This window comes from Peromyscus californicus, unplaced genomic scaffold, assembly GCF_007827085.1.
Source record: "Peromyscus californicus insignis strain IS unplaced genomic scaffold, ASM782708v3 Scaffold_10__1_contigs__length_136768540, whole genome shotgun sequence".
Lineage (NCBI taxonomy): Eukaryota > Metazoa > Chordata > Mammalia > Rodentia > Cricetidae > Peromyscus > Peromyscus californicus.
In genome coordinates this window covers 30,552,343-30,569,103 of record NW_026294391.1, presented here as the reverse complement: position 1 = coordinate 30,569,103, position 16,761 = coordinate 30,552,343, and the positions used below count along the sequence as shown (strand labels likewise).

At 44.9% G+C, this 16,761-nt stretch overlaps 1 protein-coding gene across 10 annotated transcripts in view; it reads left to right on the top strand.

Annotated features, from left to right (window-relative positions):
• The window catches only part of Sh3kbp1 (SH3 domain containing kinase binding protein 1), a 343,879-nt gene that overhangs the window by 320,386 nt on the left and 6,732 nt on the right, over nt 1-16,761 (top strand). For 7 of the 10 annotated variants that reach the window (XM_052726219.1, XM_052725905.1, XM_052725983.1 and 4 more), the window contains 3 exons: nt 5,771-5,880; nt 9,379-9,507; nt 13,483-13,751. In XM_052726219.1, the coding sequence (XP_052582179.1) occupies nt 5,771-5,880; nt 9,379-9,507; nt 13,483-13,751 (508 nt within the window). The remainder of the gene's footprint in view (nt 1-5,770; nt 5,881-9,378; nt 9,508-13,482; nt 13,752-16,761) is intronic. The other 3 variants (XM_052726292.1, XM_052726149.1, XM_052726364.1) reach the window with 1 other exon arrangement.

Genomic DNA, 16,761 nt, shown 5'->3' with positions numbered 1-16,761 from the left:
GGAAGAAGTGTCACTCAGCTCTTAGACTATATGTGTCATTTATTTGGCTTGAGGAACTCCTGCCTTCTACCTACTGGTTGTGGGTTCTGGCTTTCATTTTGCATATGCATATCTGAAGGGATGCATGGCCTGAGGATAAAATGGGCTTGTGCATGAAACATGGCATTGGTGGAGTAGTGGCAAATGATCTTAAAACAGGTATCCTCCTGGCAGCTGTGCCATGTGAACCTCACACCTGGATTATAAATGTAAACAAAGCAGCTAATCTGTTCTATCCTTACGGATTCTGGAGATACAGATGCTAATCACTGCTAATTTTTCCATTGGTGAGTCAGCTGCCACAGGTGTTTATTTGAGCTCTACAAATGGGCCCCTATTTGTAATTTGCACAGATTTTCTACAACCATCAAATGATGTATGGGGTGAGATTTCCTTCTTGCCACCATGTCTTATGAGGTTGCATCATTGCAGAGAAAATGTTTGCAGCCCTGCGGGCTTGGAGTTTTCCCATTTAAGCCATATAGAATGAAAGAGGGGAGTTCGGACTGCTAACCTGGCTCCTAGATTCCTGTTTTCAAATTTTGCAACTTCATTAATGGCACATGAAAATAAAATTCCACCTGTGTGACTTAAATTATACAGCCTCTCATCATGGGAGAATAACCCTATGAAGCTGATGACTTAAGTAATTCATCCCCTCCCCTCTTTTCTCTCTCTGGAAAACAAGGCTAGCAAGGTTGTTTGGTAATCTGTTAAACAACCATTTGCTGAACACTCAGTCACAAGCCAGGAATGATGGTAGGCCTGGGAAAACAGATCAAAGCCACTGCTTCTTCCTGGGATGATGGATGAGGCAGATAAGTCAACATGGAATGTCAATACATGGTCGCGAATGCTAAGATGGGAGTTACGTGTAAGTAGAAGAGCAGACAACCCAGGCCTTGGGGTACAAGCCATAGTGTTGAGCCTCCACAACACAGGAATTAGCTAAGCAGATAATCTCAGGACCTTTGTACATTTCTCCCTAATGGCAGTATGTGGAATGGCAGAGGACTTGGATTCCAGGCTACATGTTCTAGCAGCTTTAATGATAAGTAGGGGACATGCGGACAGGATGGCTTCTGGAGATACTGGGAGATGATGATGTGTCCAGATTTAAACCTTAGCAGACTTCCATTCCCAAGTGCGGAGCAACCAGCAATAGTGAATAAACAGAGCCGATTTATGAGCTCCTGCACAGCTCTGTTAGTGACAGCTGGCCTATCTCCAACTTTTGACTATTTTTCCTCTGTATTTTCCAGTGGATATGCTTTAGGTCACCTGTGGTCACTGGGACCATTCCTCTTATCCATGGAAAAACGAGGCTACATGTTCTAATTGAGCTAAATAGGGCATGACTGAAGTTTATGGAAAATGGGCAGTTCCTGGTGCCATGAAGAGGCTTAGCCCTTTCCAAGCTGACTCCATCGTGTCCAACATGAATCACCCCCATATGTCCGCAGAGGGTTCCTCTTCCAGTTGTCACAAAAGCCAAGAGCCTCTCATCCTCATGAAGCTAAAAAAGAAAAAAAAAGAAAGAAAGAAAAAAAAAGAACTCAGTCATAGCCAGCTTAATCGTTTTGGAATAGCTTATGGGCATTAAAACCTTTTTCATTAGGAAGAAAAATTTCCCAGCCAGGCTGAGAAAGCACATATCAAGTTTCAGCTTGATTCACTTCAAAACCGCCATGAAAATTGGGACATTTTCTTCACACCACAATGAGTTAGTCATGGAAATTCTTCCTTAATCACAGCTACCATGGCCACAGTCATGAGGAGCATGCCCTGGGCCACTGAAATTTTACGTGACAATATTGAAGAGTGTGTCTCCTTCCCTGTCAGAAAGCAGAAGTATGTGGCAGTTCTCAGTCTGTGGAAACATACCAAGATAACCTGAGGTTCTTCTTGCAGCAAGTCACCTCATCCTTGGAGTAGCTTTCTTCATGATAGTTCAGTTTGGTTAGTGTTTAAAAGAATGTTCTTTATAAGCTAAAACTGTTGAAAATTAAACTTGGCTGAAATGTGCATTAAAAGGCTAAAAGTGGCTGCCATGAGGGACTCTGACCCTCCTCTTACTGATGAGTGACAGAAATGAGGCAGACTTCTTGGCCATCTGTCGTGGAGATGCTTGCTGAGTGTGGCCAGACTCCAACATGCCTAGGTCTTTTTAGTACAAACCTCAGCCAAAGAGCTAAGTGAGCCAGCCAAGCACTTTCTCTGCTGCCATGGCACAGAACGCTGCCTTCTGTCCTGCAGCTGCCAGGTTGTGTCCCACTAAGAGCCACCTTTAGAAGCTATACTGCTAGAGTAGGAGTTTTCCATCAGATAGTTCATTTGCTCCCTCTTACCTCTACAGACTGTCAAGCATGTTTTTCCTAGGAATGAGGTGGACTTTGAGGATAAGGCCTTGCCTTCCTGGGTCTCACAGCCCAGATATAGTCAATAGGCACTGTGCTTGCAAGCCCTCCTAAGAATATAACTCATTAGAGCCCATTACATGAACTTTTCCCTGGGGAAGACATGAACAAATGTGTCCTTCCCCAGATAGGTCCCCAAAGACAGACCAAGATATGATTCTGCCAGAGTCCAGCTTGGGACCAGTGAGTTTACTGGGCTTACACAGGATGGGTGAGGGGTTACTTATAGGAGCATAAGCAACCCCATGGCAGCCATACCACCAAAATATCTCACCCTCCATAGCTGTATAAATGGAGCCCCTCCTCAGTTAACCTTCTACCCTCTACATACCCTAGAGCAGTGGTTCTTACCCTTCCTAATGCTGCAACCCTTTAATACAGTTCCTCATGTGGTGACCTCCCCAAACAAAATTATTTTTGTTGCTACTTTATAACTATAATTTTGCTACTTTTATGAATCATAAACACCTGAAATTTCCGATGGCCTTAGGCAACCTCTGTGAAGGGGTCATTCTACCCCCAACGTGTCAAAACCCACAGGTTGAGAAGTGCTGCTCTAGTACCTCCCAAGGACCGTGAAAGCACATGCTGTTAGGGCCCAGTTACATACAGTGGCCTGGGAGGTACATGAGGGAATAGTTGGAATCTTAGGTGAGGGTCTATTGACCCTCTCCACCACCTCCAGCTTTGCTGTCGGGCTAGCACTCCTTCACCGGGTGCTGGAGGACCACTTTTCTGATGCGATTTACTCCCAACAGCTTGCCTTGGCAGGCTATGTACTCCCAGGGAACCCCTGGAACAGCCTAGCACTGGAGGTAGAAATAGGAGGCTCAGTTGGCCGGCCAACCTGTCCGAGTTTGTGATCTCCAGGTTTAGTGAGCAATCCTGTCTCAAGAAATACCGTGGAGAGTGATTAAGTCAACCAACATCAACCTCTGGCCTCTACGTGTATATGTGCCCCCCCCCAACTCTCTTTCCCTCTCTCTCTCTGCCCACTTCTCTTGTCTCTCTCTCCTCTCCCCCGCCCACCCCATAAAATAATTGTCTACAGGAGTCAGCTCTGGCTATCCAGCAGAGAACTAGAGTCCATTGGCCTTTAGTTATTCTTTGATCACTTCACCCTGCTCATGTTTTGCCTCTAGAGCTTGTTTCAGTTTCCTGGACAGGGTGATGATATACATCAGGCGGCTGGGTCCTGGAAGCTCCCTGCCAAGGCCCTTGCCAATGGCTTGTTCCTTGGAACTTACAACAGCCTTCTCTTCCACTCCCTCCCCTTGCTGTCTGCCCAGCTTCTGCTCCTCTGCTTTGTCTCCTTGCTCCTCTCCCTGAGGCTTCCTGTGCCCTCCCCAGCCAGCCCCCACCCCCAGCAGCAAACCACCCTAGCTGAGGCCCCATTCCCCACCCCACCCCCAGCGGCCAAGCATCTGCTTGGCTAGCCTGCTGAACAGCACTGTGTGTAGAGTGCATGCCGGGAGTGTTTTATGTAGCACTTTTCTATGATGGCAGCACATAGGAGGGGGTGATTTGAAGAGGAATTATCCAACAATAGGGAATAGAATATATGATAAATTGCAGTGCCACCAAAGATTATATAAAGTATGAGGAATTTTGAGAGACATGACATTCAAGGTTAAGTAAAATAAGCAGAGTACAATATGATATATAACATGAGTTATAATGTCTTATTTTCAAAAAGCGTGGAGGAAAATATACTGAAATGCTAACAGTAGTTGTCTTGATGTGGCGAGATTATCACTGACTTTCTTTTTTTTCTTTCTTGGTTACAATTTCGCATAAAAATATTCATGAAACATGTATTACTTTTGTATCTGGAGAAAAACTGATTTTAAAACAATGAAATGATAATGTTAATGTCACATAATGGCCTTTTTCACATCAATCCAACTGTGTAATAGGGAATTTCTATTTCAGGCAAGACATGCTTGGTAGAGTCAAGTCATGGGGTGGAACCCAGAGAGGAACCTGTTGCGAAAATCAGATTATTTAAAGGGAAGGCTCCTGAGAGGGGCCAGCCCAGCTAGCCAGCTCTGGACAAGTCCATCCCAGCAGTGTGGATCTGTGCCCTCCCCAGCCCAGGATCCTAGCCCAGGATCTTTCTGGTTCCCTGATGAATCATCTGGAGAAGTCAGACCCTTTATGAGCCACTCTCAAGTTCTTCATGCTGATTGGCTCCTGACTAGCCTCAGAGCTCCACTGATAAATTCTCTATGTGCGATACTTGAAGGTGTTGCCCCCATTACAGCAATAATGGTACCCAGTTCCTTCCCACTGCTCATTCCTCTGAGCCTCTCATTTCCATCATACTTTGTTTGTAAATCCCAGAAGTCTATAGAACAGGGTAACCCCTTGGACAGCAGCACAGTAAAGGCAGAGGCCTTTCTCTTGATACATGACGACATCTGTGACTTTCTGTTCATCTAATTGTCAATCACTAGGATATAAGCTCTTTGAGGGTGGGACTCATCCCTGTACATTTGCTGATGTCATCTTAGTAGCTTTTATCCTGTGTACAGATTAGTTATCCAGTAACAGTGGTGTTCAAGGTGATGGTGCATGTCAGGAATCCCAGTTCTGCAGAAGCTTAGGCAGGAATATTGTGAGTTTGAGGTCAGAACTTAATTTTTTTTAATGGTATATTTAAGATGTTTAAATATGGAATGAATGAATGGGTGGACAGATAGACGACTGCTGAAGATAATGTCACCACTGAATGATGATTCTGGAAACAGAATAGAGCCAGGCTCAGTGCGTTATCTGAGCCTGGTCCCTTTGCCTAGGCGTTTAGTCTACCAGGTTGACACCTGGTGGCCTGACTGTGGCACAGGTAGATGAGGCTGCGCTGACGTCTTGTCTTTTAGAGTCAACAGGGAGCAGCATTCACATATCCATTGCTGTTCTACCTTGTGATAACTGTCTTTTGTGCTGCGACTTCAAGAATGTTCTGTCTCCTAAAATGGTTAGATTTGTGAAAGAGAGAAAAGTCCTCCTTTAATCCTTGTTCTGTAGCTTTTGAAATATTTATGAATGTAACTGCCAAAGGGAAAAAGGCAAGAGCTGCTTCTCTCTCGGCTTGCTAGCATGCTAAGCTTGCTGAGCTGAGAGGAAATGGTTATTGCGTTCCGTTTGAGTCCTTTATTGAATGACCCAAGGGTATCAATGGCCTTTGTAAAAGATAAATCATAATCTAGATTGACAGGGTGCTTATTAAGGGAAAGAGGTGCTTATAACATACTATAAGGGCCCTTTCTCCTCCTTATTTTTGTTCTTAAAAAACCTGTTTCATTTTGTTTTAGACCTAGAAGGTTTTGACTCGGTGGTATCATCTACTGAAAAACTCAGTCACCCAACCACAAGCAGACCAAAAGCTACGGGGAGGCGGCCTCCATCTCAGTCGCTCACATCTGTAAGTTGTCTCTTTATTCTCTACAGCTGAAAAGCAAAAAGAACTGGAGATTCTGGCTAAGGGCTCTTCTTCAAGCAGATGACGGGAGACACCCCATAAGAGGGAAAGGGAGAAGGAGGCCACCAGATATACTGCCAACTAAAAATACTTGGAGAATCTTTTTGAATTGAGCAGTTATTTCTTTCTGTTTGCGCTTTGTGTCTCTGCCAGCAAGATGGCACTCCCTGTTTCCCACTTTCCTTCTGTCTCTTTCTAGACCAGTTCTTGTTTGAACCTGAAATGAAATTGGTAAGCAAAACAGAGAAAAAGAAACTGAGCCTAGTTCAGTCTATTAAGAAGACAAAGTTTACTCAATAAAGATCTACCATGATGCATTTGGAGCCAGTGGCCTGTATCTTCCCAAACCCTGTCATCAGCAGCCTCCAAAGAAACCCATATAGACCTCCAAGAGGTTGTATTTAACCTTATGAAGTACACGATCTATAGAAGAGAACACTCAGTGATAACTCGTGGTGTTTGGTTTTGTTTGGGTGGTTTTAAATAACTTTTTATTACGAACCTGCTATATTCATTGTTGTGCCAAATTTGAACAATGTGACGCGTGAGGAAGAAAGTAAGTTTTCTGTGGTCCTGCCACAAGAGCAAAGAACTGCTATAACCTCTTGCTGTATATAGCCTTAGATTTTTCAAAACTTTTATTTTTTTGTTCAAAACTGGGATCATGTAATATACATTGTTTTTGATTTTGCTTCCACCCCCAAACTTAAACTGCACACCCTTCTCTCCAATCATTACCAATTCTTCCAGAATGACATATTTACTGACTGCCTACTATTCTACAGTGTGAGTATATGAGAATTTATCTAGTGAGTGTACTATTTATTACTGAATTTTCATGGTGATGCCAAGTCTTTGTTGTAAGTCATACTGACATGAATGTTGTCAGGTTTGAGTTTCCTGAAGGTGGGGCACTGGGAAGTGTGTTGCCTTGCTGTTCCTAGTAGTTGCAGACTTCCCCCACCCCCACCCACGAGGTCATTTCCCCTCCACGTGCAGTGTATATGTGTTCATTCGTTCTGCCTACTGATTATCAGTCTCTCACATTGCCGTGTCCTCTGCAGTTCGAAGGCCTTATAACCTCCTTCCAGATACACAAGGAGTTTAAGCATTTGCAGGTTTCTCGGGATACTTCTCTTTTCACCTCATCACTAAGGTTGCCTGTGTTCTCACCATTTAGAGAAAAAAAAGAATGCCACTTCCTTTGAGCCTTTTCTCTCATAGCCACTGAGTCGGCAAGTGTGGCTTGAATTGCCCTATTTTTCTTCCTTACGCGAACCACACCTAACTTTGTATTGATACATTTTTTGAGATAAAGACTTGAAGAAGTGGCTTCCTTTACACTCTGTCAGAATTCTGTCTGTGGCAACCTGCTTTCTTTCCTTTCTCCTGTCCACACTCTATCCACCCCAGCACGCACAAATACACCCAGCCTATCTGATTGCTTCTGGGCATAACTATCTTTCAAGCCTACCACTTCTGTCTTCTCTTTAAATCCTTCATCATTTTTGTCTTCCTTCCAAGTTTTCATAACCCTTTAAGGTATAAAGAGCCTTGTGTCTTTCCAGAATTAAATATTAAGTGGTTCAAATTATTCCCCCTTAGTTCAAACATCCCATGTTGAGAAGTTTTGGAGACCAAGTAATGGTAGCTCATCTTCACCCTGCTTTTAGGCTACATTGTTGTTTATTTCCTTGGTCACCATATATTCAGAGACATCTATTTCCTGTGGACAGGACCCTGGGTCAGGTGCCAAGGAGACAGATGGTGATGAGAAATACACAGTCACTGCCTTTAAGAAGCTTACTTTGGCAACTCAACATCTGACATCTTATAGAAAATGATTTTATTTGGTCTTAAAACAGATTACCTTGGTGCTTTAGTGATGTATAGTGAGCAAATTCTCGTCCTTCATTCTTATCCATCCCCCATTTGGATGTACACACAATTCTTGTTCACTCTTAAAATTAGCACCTGTGAGGTTTTCATAACAAATGGGATTAGTGGATAAGAACATATTCCTCAAAGGCCAGTGGAGGAATAATTGAAGAAACACTAGTTATGGTTCCCTGGCCTGGGGCAGTTTCTTTCTAATTGGAGCTCTTTGTGTTTATAAACCCCAAAGAACAAGCTCGTGCAATATGAGTTGTGTAGAAGGAGGTTTTTTAAAAGAAATCTTGGAAAGACCCGTGTATTGCATGGTGGTTGAGTAGGTAAGCCTAGATTAATAAGAAAGCTTGGTGTAGGGGGAGCATATTTTAGGTAATTGGATTTTCAGATTAAGTGAAGATTAACAAATAAGACCTCTTGAAGCAAAACCTTGGCTTAAAAATACCCCCAAATATTTTAAGTTTCTGCTTTGGTAAACAGGATAAAAGGAAGAAAAAATATTTGTGAGCATAATTTTTCCATTTTTTTCAAATGGTAATTCTAAAAAGAACCATTTATCTACCCTAGAAGATAACAAAGGAGTGAAAATGAAGTTGAATTTGAGCTTGCTCCAACATATTTCTAGAAGAGTCTTCATTTAAAAAAAATCCTTGCAGCAGGGACTCTTGATTTCATTTGTTTGTTTCTGAACTTGAGACATTCTAGCTAAGGAATTCCTTGTGACCAGGAGAGTTCTGGTGACTTGCTCCCCATTCATCCAGCTTCGGGATGTTTACAGTGATTTCACAGTGAGGCAGAAAGGGCAGGGGTGTCAAATCATATTTTACCCATTGATGCTGTCTTTCTGTAAATATGCCTTAGCAAATACGTCCAGAATGGGTGTTTACTGTCCATAGTAATGAGGGCAGTGGTTAGTAGCAGATAACCAAGAAGAGGCAAGCTTATGCTAGTGGGCAGGGCTATACTCTGGGGCTGTGTAATTGCTCATTACTCTTGATCCCTTGCTTCTAAAAAGGGCTTCTTCTCAGATGTATCCTTTAAGGCACTTCAGTGTACAGCAGATGTAGTAATTCTAGAGTCAAGGAATAAGGTTCAGAGGGGGATGAAGGAGAGGAGGATACAAGGCAGTTTCCTATTGACTGTGGGTCATTTCCTCCCATACTGCTAGCCCCAAAAGGGCTGGGACCACATACTGCATGTCGTCATTGAGCCTGCAGTACCAGCTCGGTGTAAGGCACACAGTGACAAAAGTTTGGAGAAAAGAGAGACTCGGAAAGGTTGTACAACAGATGCTTACATGGTTGAAGTGATTGATGGGCATCAGGGGCAGCTCCCAGTTTAGCTTCTTGGGGCTTGGTCTATGTCCTGCTGCTAGGGAGTCATACGGTTATCTGTTGTAAGAAGATAACAGCATACTTTCTGCTTCACAGGGTTATAGAGACAGATCAAGTAGAAGTGCTGAGTGCTTTGAGAAGCAAACAGCATTACATTAACAGCTGTGTCAGCTAAGGTATGATTCTGACGAAGGCATTTTCTTTTGGCTTTATCCAGTCCTCCCTTTCAAGCCCCGATATCTTTGACTCCCCAAGTCCCGAAGAAGATAAAGAGGAACACATTTCGCTTGCGCACAGAGGACTAGACGTGTCAAGGAAGACTTCCAAGACTGTTACCATATCCCAAGTGAGTGAGCGGCCAGGGTGAAGTGCCCCTGCCCTTCCATGCATGTACTGACAATGGGTTAGAAACCAAGCAAGATAGACAATGGGGATGGATGTTTGTCATGCTGTAGTGACAGTGATTGCTATATCCCTTAGACGTGTTGTAGAGTCTCTGAGGGTTGGTTTTACAGTTTCTCTTGTAGTGTGCACTCTTCATACTGTCATGGGTACATTTGCAAAAAAGCCCTCAGACAGCTCTGCCACCTGATCAGCTTTAAAGTCGTGGACTATCTAGACAGACTACATTAAATGCTGCGCTCTCTGCTCTCAGATCTTGTTTTTTATAATCAAAACTGGCAAAAAAAATTATTGCAAGATTTTTTTTAGTTTTGTACTTATTATATGGTCTCTTGAAGAAAAGTTGACTTGGAATCATGCTCTAGAGTCAGTTTATAGTCTGAAGTATTTTAATTTCACTCCATGCCCAGAGAATGGTAAAGCTGATTTAAGTTATTTGTTTATGAGAGACAAAGAAAATATTGTTGTGGTGGTGAGCACCCATACTCCCACCTGCTGGGGAGGTGAAGTAGGAGGAATTACTTGATATCAGGAGTTTGAGACAGCCTGGATAACAGAGTGAACACTCCCCATCTCGAGAAAGAGAGAGACATACACATGCAGGGATTGGAGAGGCAGAGACAGAGAGACTGAGGGAGGGAAGGGGGTGGGGAGCAGAACTGTGACTCAGTGGAAGAACACTTACCTAGCGTGTGCAAGGCCCTGGGTGAGATTCCCACCATGAAAAGGACATCCTCTAGCTCCTGAATGCAGCTTTGAAGAGTAAACATCCTATACACACTCAGATCTTCCTAGAAATAAATGAAGACTTTAAAATTCCATCTTCTTGTACTAAGAAAACCATCAAGTGGGATTGTTTTCTTGGAACATTAGCAGCATTTTAATGTCTAGAAGCACAAAACAGTAGTCATTTGAAGCAGGCATTAGCACAAAGAAATCGAGGGTTGGAATGGATTTTCCTCATAGATTCAAGAGTTTGCATTACAGATTTCCTTGAAAATCTGATAGAGTAAGCAAAACATGAGCCTATAAAACAGATCAATTTTAATTTTCCACAAAGCCAAGGCATTCTTCCTTTTCAGAAGATTCTATTTACTGAAATTGGACTTAAACCAGTTTTTTTGTTGTTGTTTAGTTTTCTGCTGTCCGTAGGCATAACTTCAATTTTCTGGTCTCTGGCATCCCAGGGATGTCTCTACAGTGACACCTACTGGTGAACAGTGGCTTTTCATGTTTCTGCTCTGCACAGCTCTATCCCACTAGCCTATTTCAGTTCTGGGAGTTCTCAGGTTGTATATTTCACTCCTTCAGGAAATTCCACTTGAACTAATTTGATCAAGGAGTGTGGTGACCTAGACTATGTGAGGGACTAAAAACATACTTGTTAGCTGCAGTGGTCTGGTCTGAGAGCCCATCAGACAGAAAACAGCAAAAGAACTATTGATCTTAGAAGTATCTAGAAGCCAGTGTTATGGGCACTGGTGGGTCTTGAGAAAGAGGTAAGAGAGGGTGGGAAATGGAAGAAGGAATGAGGCCTGGGGTAGATAATATAATCAGCAAATAAAACAAGAGAAGAGAACAGATCTTCAGACTCCATCAGCCATAGACACAGTGCTGGGCTCAGGATCCAACTGGTAAAGGGGAAGTTGAATTCCAGTTCTGCTGATGACTAGATCCAAAGGGGAATTTTCCCTATAGGCCTCAGTTTCTTGCTTGGTACAATGTGTGTGCAAGCTGATCACTGTTTACATTGTAGAGCTGATGTCCAGGGTGTAACCAGAGTTTTGTAAATGTCAGTTCCTCTCGCCTCGTACTATGACTCCTCCTAACAACAAACCCCGGGCTGGCGGAGCACTCTCCCTGGCAGCAGAGAGTGCTTTTCCTCAATGGTAACTTGGCAGAGAAAAGGCGAACAGAGAGACTGGGAACGATGGCCCATCTGCTTTTGGCACGCTCTGCCCAGTCTCTGCCTCAAGCACAGCCTGAATCCAGACTCTACCTCCTTGCTGCTGTGCCAGCTGAACCCCTCCTTGGCGCTTTCCCTGGGATGGCCGGCTGAGCGCCTGCTGCTGGAGGAAATCCCATGGTTGCCGCGCCAAGCTTCACCACCAGCCTAGGCTTCCACCCTATCACTCACTCTCTCTGCTCCCAAAGTCCTATCCCACTACTTCGCCTCCTGCACACCTGCCTACCTGCTCATTTGCCCTTGTTAGTGTTTCCCCTCTGGGCCTGCCAGCCACTTGTACTCCCTCTCACCCAAGACTGATGCACAGCCTGTATAGATATGTTCCTATCTGCCTCGGGCCACCTCTCCACAGGCCTTTCCCGCCTCTCCATCCTCTGCCTATCCATCCATAGGCTTCTCCCCTGACATCTCATGCAGCTCAGGGTCTCACTCTTCTGTAAAAGCAAATAAAACGTTCCTTTTATTCTATCTCCCCATGAAGCTTCTGCCTGAGTTCACACCCCCTCTCCTCCATCTCCCTTCCTCAGCCGAATTTGTGGAAAGGATCTCATTTAGTCAGCCATATCGCTCAGTGCCCATTCATAAACTAGTCTCTCGCCATTTGGTCTCTGTCTCCATACTTGTACTACCAAGTGGGTTCCATTTTCCTCTCAACCCCCTTGATACACTTGTCCAACCTTTGTCTTCCTCTAGGGGCTTCCCTAAGCCAAGCCCTGCCACCTCTCTCACCACTTCGTCCCGACTATCAAGAGCTCTCTCTTCCTTCTCTACTTGCCTCATTGATTTCGAAGTCCCCAGCTTCCACCACTGGGCATCTTCTCCTCTCTCTTATCTTCATACTCATGACTTCCACTTCCTTTGGCCCAGCTTATTATTTTAGTTGATTGCTCTGACCACTAGGCATACCCTGTCAGTTATCCCGCAGGTTCCTAAAACTCAAAACCTAAAATGATTATCTGGGCCTTCCTTCATGAAAGGTACCACCTCTGCCTGATCCTTCCCTCCCTCCCTATGACCCCGTTTCTTTCTTTACCCGCTGCAGTCTATCTAGGTCCTCATCTCCCTGACAATGGTAGCCTGACCTATGAGGGCAGAGTCTCCATTGACCTTACCTAGTCCCCACTCCAGTATCAGGAGTGATGCCTGATGGCCGTTCTTAACTGTGCCTGCCTTATCCAAATCTCAAAATAGCCTTCATTCTAGGTCACCACCTAACTCAGACACTTACTGTTTCTAGCTTGCATGGCGTCAGAGTCTCAACAGTTCTGTCTAGTTCCCGGCTTGCCAACACTCAGGCCTTTCTATGCCCGACAGCACTCACGAGCAGGGTATGCAGCCACTCGAACCATCCCCTTCTCTCCGTGCCGCCAGCATTCCTTTGTCCTGTTCCCTTCATCGGAGCCATGATTCCCACGACTGTGTTTTGCTTCCTGGTCTCTAGGACCTTCCCTCTTCCTACAACTTCTTTCTCCAGCAGTCTCTGACAAGATGAACTGTTAGCCGCTCGCTCCTGCCTTCCTGGAATGTGGCTGCTTTGATGTGTTGCTGGGGGCTCTCTGTGCTTCCTCCCTCTTGTGCTGCAGTGTATTGCTTTGTCTGTCTGCCAGTGCCCCGGTAAGTTCTCAGCTCCTAGGGGTCAGGAAAATGCCTTGCTTACTTCAGGATTTGTGGAGCCTGGCAAGCCGTTTGTACCTCTCGTTGTGTATGAAACCAATCTAGGACCATCTTGTCTAGAAAGAAGATGAGATGTAAAATACATACAGGTAACCCTTGGGCATTGGTCTGTCTGTACCGAGCTGGCCATGGATGGCTTGTGGGTGAAGGAATGAATGAGTAGTGTTTGGAGACAGGTGCGGGGTTGGGTACTGAAGGTTGGTTTGACTCGCCAGGACAGGGAGGCAACCCCTGCACAGATCCCGGGCTCTGAAGCCTCTCCCCCTTCCCTTTTCACAGGTGTCGGACAACAAGGCATCCCTGCCACCCAAGCCAGGGGCCATGGCAGCTGGCAGCAGTGGGTCAGCCTCTCTGTCCTCAGTGGCATCCTCCCCCATGTCATCGTCTTTGGGAGCAGCTGGACACAGAGCCAATTCTCCGTCTTTGTTCAGCACAGAAGGAAAAGCAAAGATGGAGCCTGCGGTCAGCAGCCAGGCTGCTGTGGAGGAGCTTAGGACCCAAGTCCGCGAGCTGAGGAGCATCATTGAAAGCATGAAGGAGCAGCAGAAGTGAGTGCCACGGACCCTTTCCAGCTGCTCCCAGGTGGTTCTCTACTGGCTAGCCAGGGCCTAGTTCTGAAGGCTTGGATCTCACTCTGCCCAGAGGGTGGCCTAGGCCTTCACATTGATAGTGGCAGCAGAGCTGGAAGTGGGTATGGACTGCAAGAGGCCTAACTTATACTTAAATTATGCTATTTTTTTTAATCCAGCCTACTGGGTGACAAAGAGCACAGGTTGGCTCTATGCTATATAGCGATGAGAAGGTTGCAAGGACGAAGAGTCTCAGCAGACTGCTAAAAAGAAAATGAAATTCACTAGAAAATATATTATTTCAATGTTAATCAGCTTTTTAAAAACCTTTCAAATTACATTATGTGTGTGTGTGTGTGTGTGTGTGTGTGTGTGTGTGTGTGTGTGTGTGTGTGTGTGTACAGTGCACAGTAGCTTTCAGGAGTTGGTTCTCTCCTTCCACGATGTTGGGTTTCAGAGATTGCAACAAGCACCTTTACCTTCTTAGCCGTCTCACCAGTTTTTCATCAGTATTTGAGAATTTTAAGAAGGGAAGGTTCAGGGCTAGAAAGGTAGCTCAGAGGTTATGATCACTTAGAGGACCAGGGATTCAGTTCCCAGCACCCACAGAGCATCTCACGACCATCTGTAACTCCAATATCAAGGGATCTAATGCCCTCTTCTGGCCTCTGTGGGCATCAAGCATGTATGTGGTACACATATACGCATGCATACAAACACTCCTACACACAAAATGAAAGCAAATTAAAGGGGGGGATTATTTTGATTCATGGTTTCAGTTCGTAGAAATTGAGCTTTTATGCTGAGGAAGCATATCATGGCAGGGAGCATGTAATGGGAGAAACCTCCTCACTTTATGGCAGCCACGAAGCAAAAAGAGACAGCAAGGACAGGAGCCCCGATATTCCATATATATTCCCAATAAGTCTTCTACTAGAATCCTAAAAGTCCACAACCTCCTAGTAGTACCACAGGCTAGAGGTCAGACCTTTAACCTGTGGATCTTTGGGGGGACATTCAAGAGCCAAACAATAACAGCACATATACAGATTCTTTTGATTTTATTTTGTGTGTGTTGGGGGAGCTGGCATTGTGCACTTGTGTACAGGGCCCACAGAGGCATCAGAGGTATCTGATTCCCTACAACTGGAGGTACAGGTGGCTTTAAGCCATCCAACATGGGTACTGGAATCTGAACTCACATCCTCTGGAAGAGCAATATATACTCTTAACCTGTGAGCCATCTCTGTAGCACCGTCTATACCAGTATCCTTTCCTCTAGTGTTAGGGGGAAATGTAGCTTCTTAATTTAGATGACAGATAAAACAACTGGCTTGCATCAGGGGGCTATAATATAGGAAGAAAATGAAGGGACTCTTTAAACCCAAGATTTTTCTGTCAGGAAGTTGTCCTCATCATGAGACTCAGGAGCCTTTCCTCATCCATGCTCACATACATACTTTCTCATCTCTTATCCTCAGGGAGCACTTGAATGGGAAGAAAAACCTGTGGACAAAACTAAAATATCCTACACCAGAATTGTATGGGATGCTGGGTTTACTGGGAGACAGCTGGTAAAGGATTAGCGGTAGGCAGCACTTAAAGAACCTGAGGCTCACAGACTACTAATTTAGAGCTCAATTAGTGTTTTCTGGAAGGACTCTTCCTTGAGATACTTCTCAGGGAAGCAGTTCATAAGCATTTTGGAAAAAGACCTAGAATTACCAGGAGCAGAGAACTCTGGCAGAGGGAACAGTATGCAGCTTCATAGGCAACTGAACAGCCTGGTGGGTCCTTGACTCCCTGGGTACCTGGCCACCTTGGTGCAGAAAGTGCTTGGGAGTGATGAGAGGTATGGCCCAAATCCTGCAACCTGTGGGAGGAGGTTCTGGGGCAGCATTCCTGGGAGAAGGCGTAAATGATTCATAAGAAATTTTCCACCAATCCAGTATCCTCAAATTGTACAAATATTAAAAGTCCCCCAAGTATGTAACAGGTGGGGATGAAAACCAAAGGTGACATGGCAGCCATCATGTGACTCGGCTTTGCTGGATCTTTGTCAAGCAGCTGTGCTGGCTTTATGACTTCTGCCATTCCATTCAGATATGGCTGTGCCAATAAGGGTTCCAAGGAACTGACTTTGAGCAATGTGGGTCTAAGCAGGTTCTGTTCCACTCAGGCTAGACAATGAATAAAATTGGGCCTCTTCAAATCACTTTCTGACTGAAAGAGATTCATCAGATAAATATACAGAACTGGTTAGATGACATTGGAAAGAGTTTCCTTGGGCCATCCAGGCTCCCCCAAATTCCTTAGGTTCCTGGTTCCTGTATGGCTCTAGAAACTGTAGGTTTGGGTACCCAAAGAACATCTATATCCAGGGAACACTTGTCCTTTGCCAAGACAATGAATCCATGGTTCCAGGAGATTCACCCTTCTGAACAGGGCCATATTAGGACCTGACTTACCTGGATCCAGGGCTTTGGAACTTTATATTCAATGGGGGGGGAGGCTGTGCCTGGAAGCTACCCACAATTCTGATAGCCTGACCTTATCTCTGAGTACACAGGTAGCTGTGCTTTAAAGTAATTGGCCACAATACTCCTTCCCCAGACAGGATCTTATTTAACCAGTAACTCAGGATGTCAATTCCTCCTTCAAAGACCTGTCTCTCATAGCCTTCCTTAGCTTGGCCCTCCCATCCAAGGTCAGTGAGTCCCCACCAATCTTCTGCCTTCTCCCCTAGTGTCACTTTCCCTGTAGCATTCAATTCATGTCTGTCTCAACTATCCTCAAATGTGCTCGGCTTTTGGAGGCAGGCTCACCTCCCTACTCTGTCTTGAATTTCCCCCAACTGCCCCATTTCCCTTTCTCCTTGTAGACAGACGCCCATTTTCACTAGTTCAAGACTCAGTGGCTTTCTTAACACCATCTTCTCCAAATGACTTCCTCTTCCTAGATCATGGCCCACTTAAGGCCATGCCTGTCA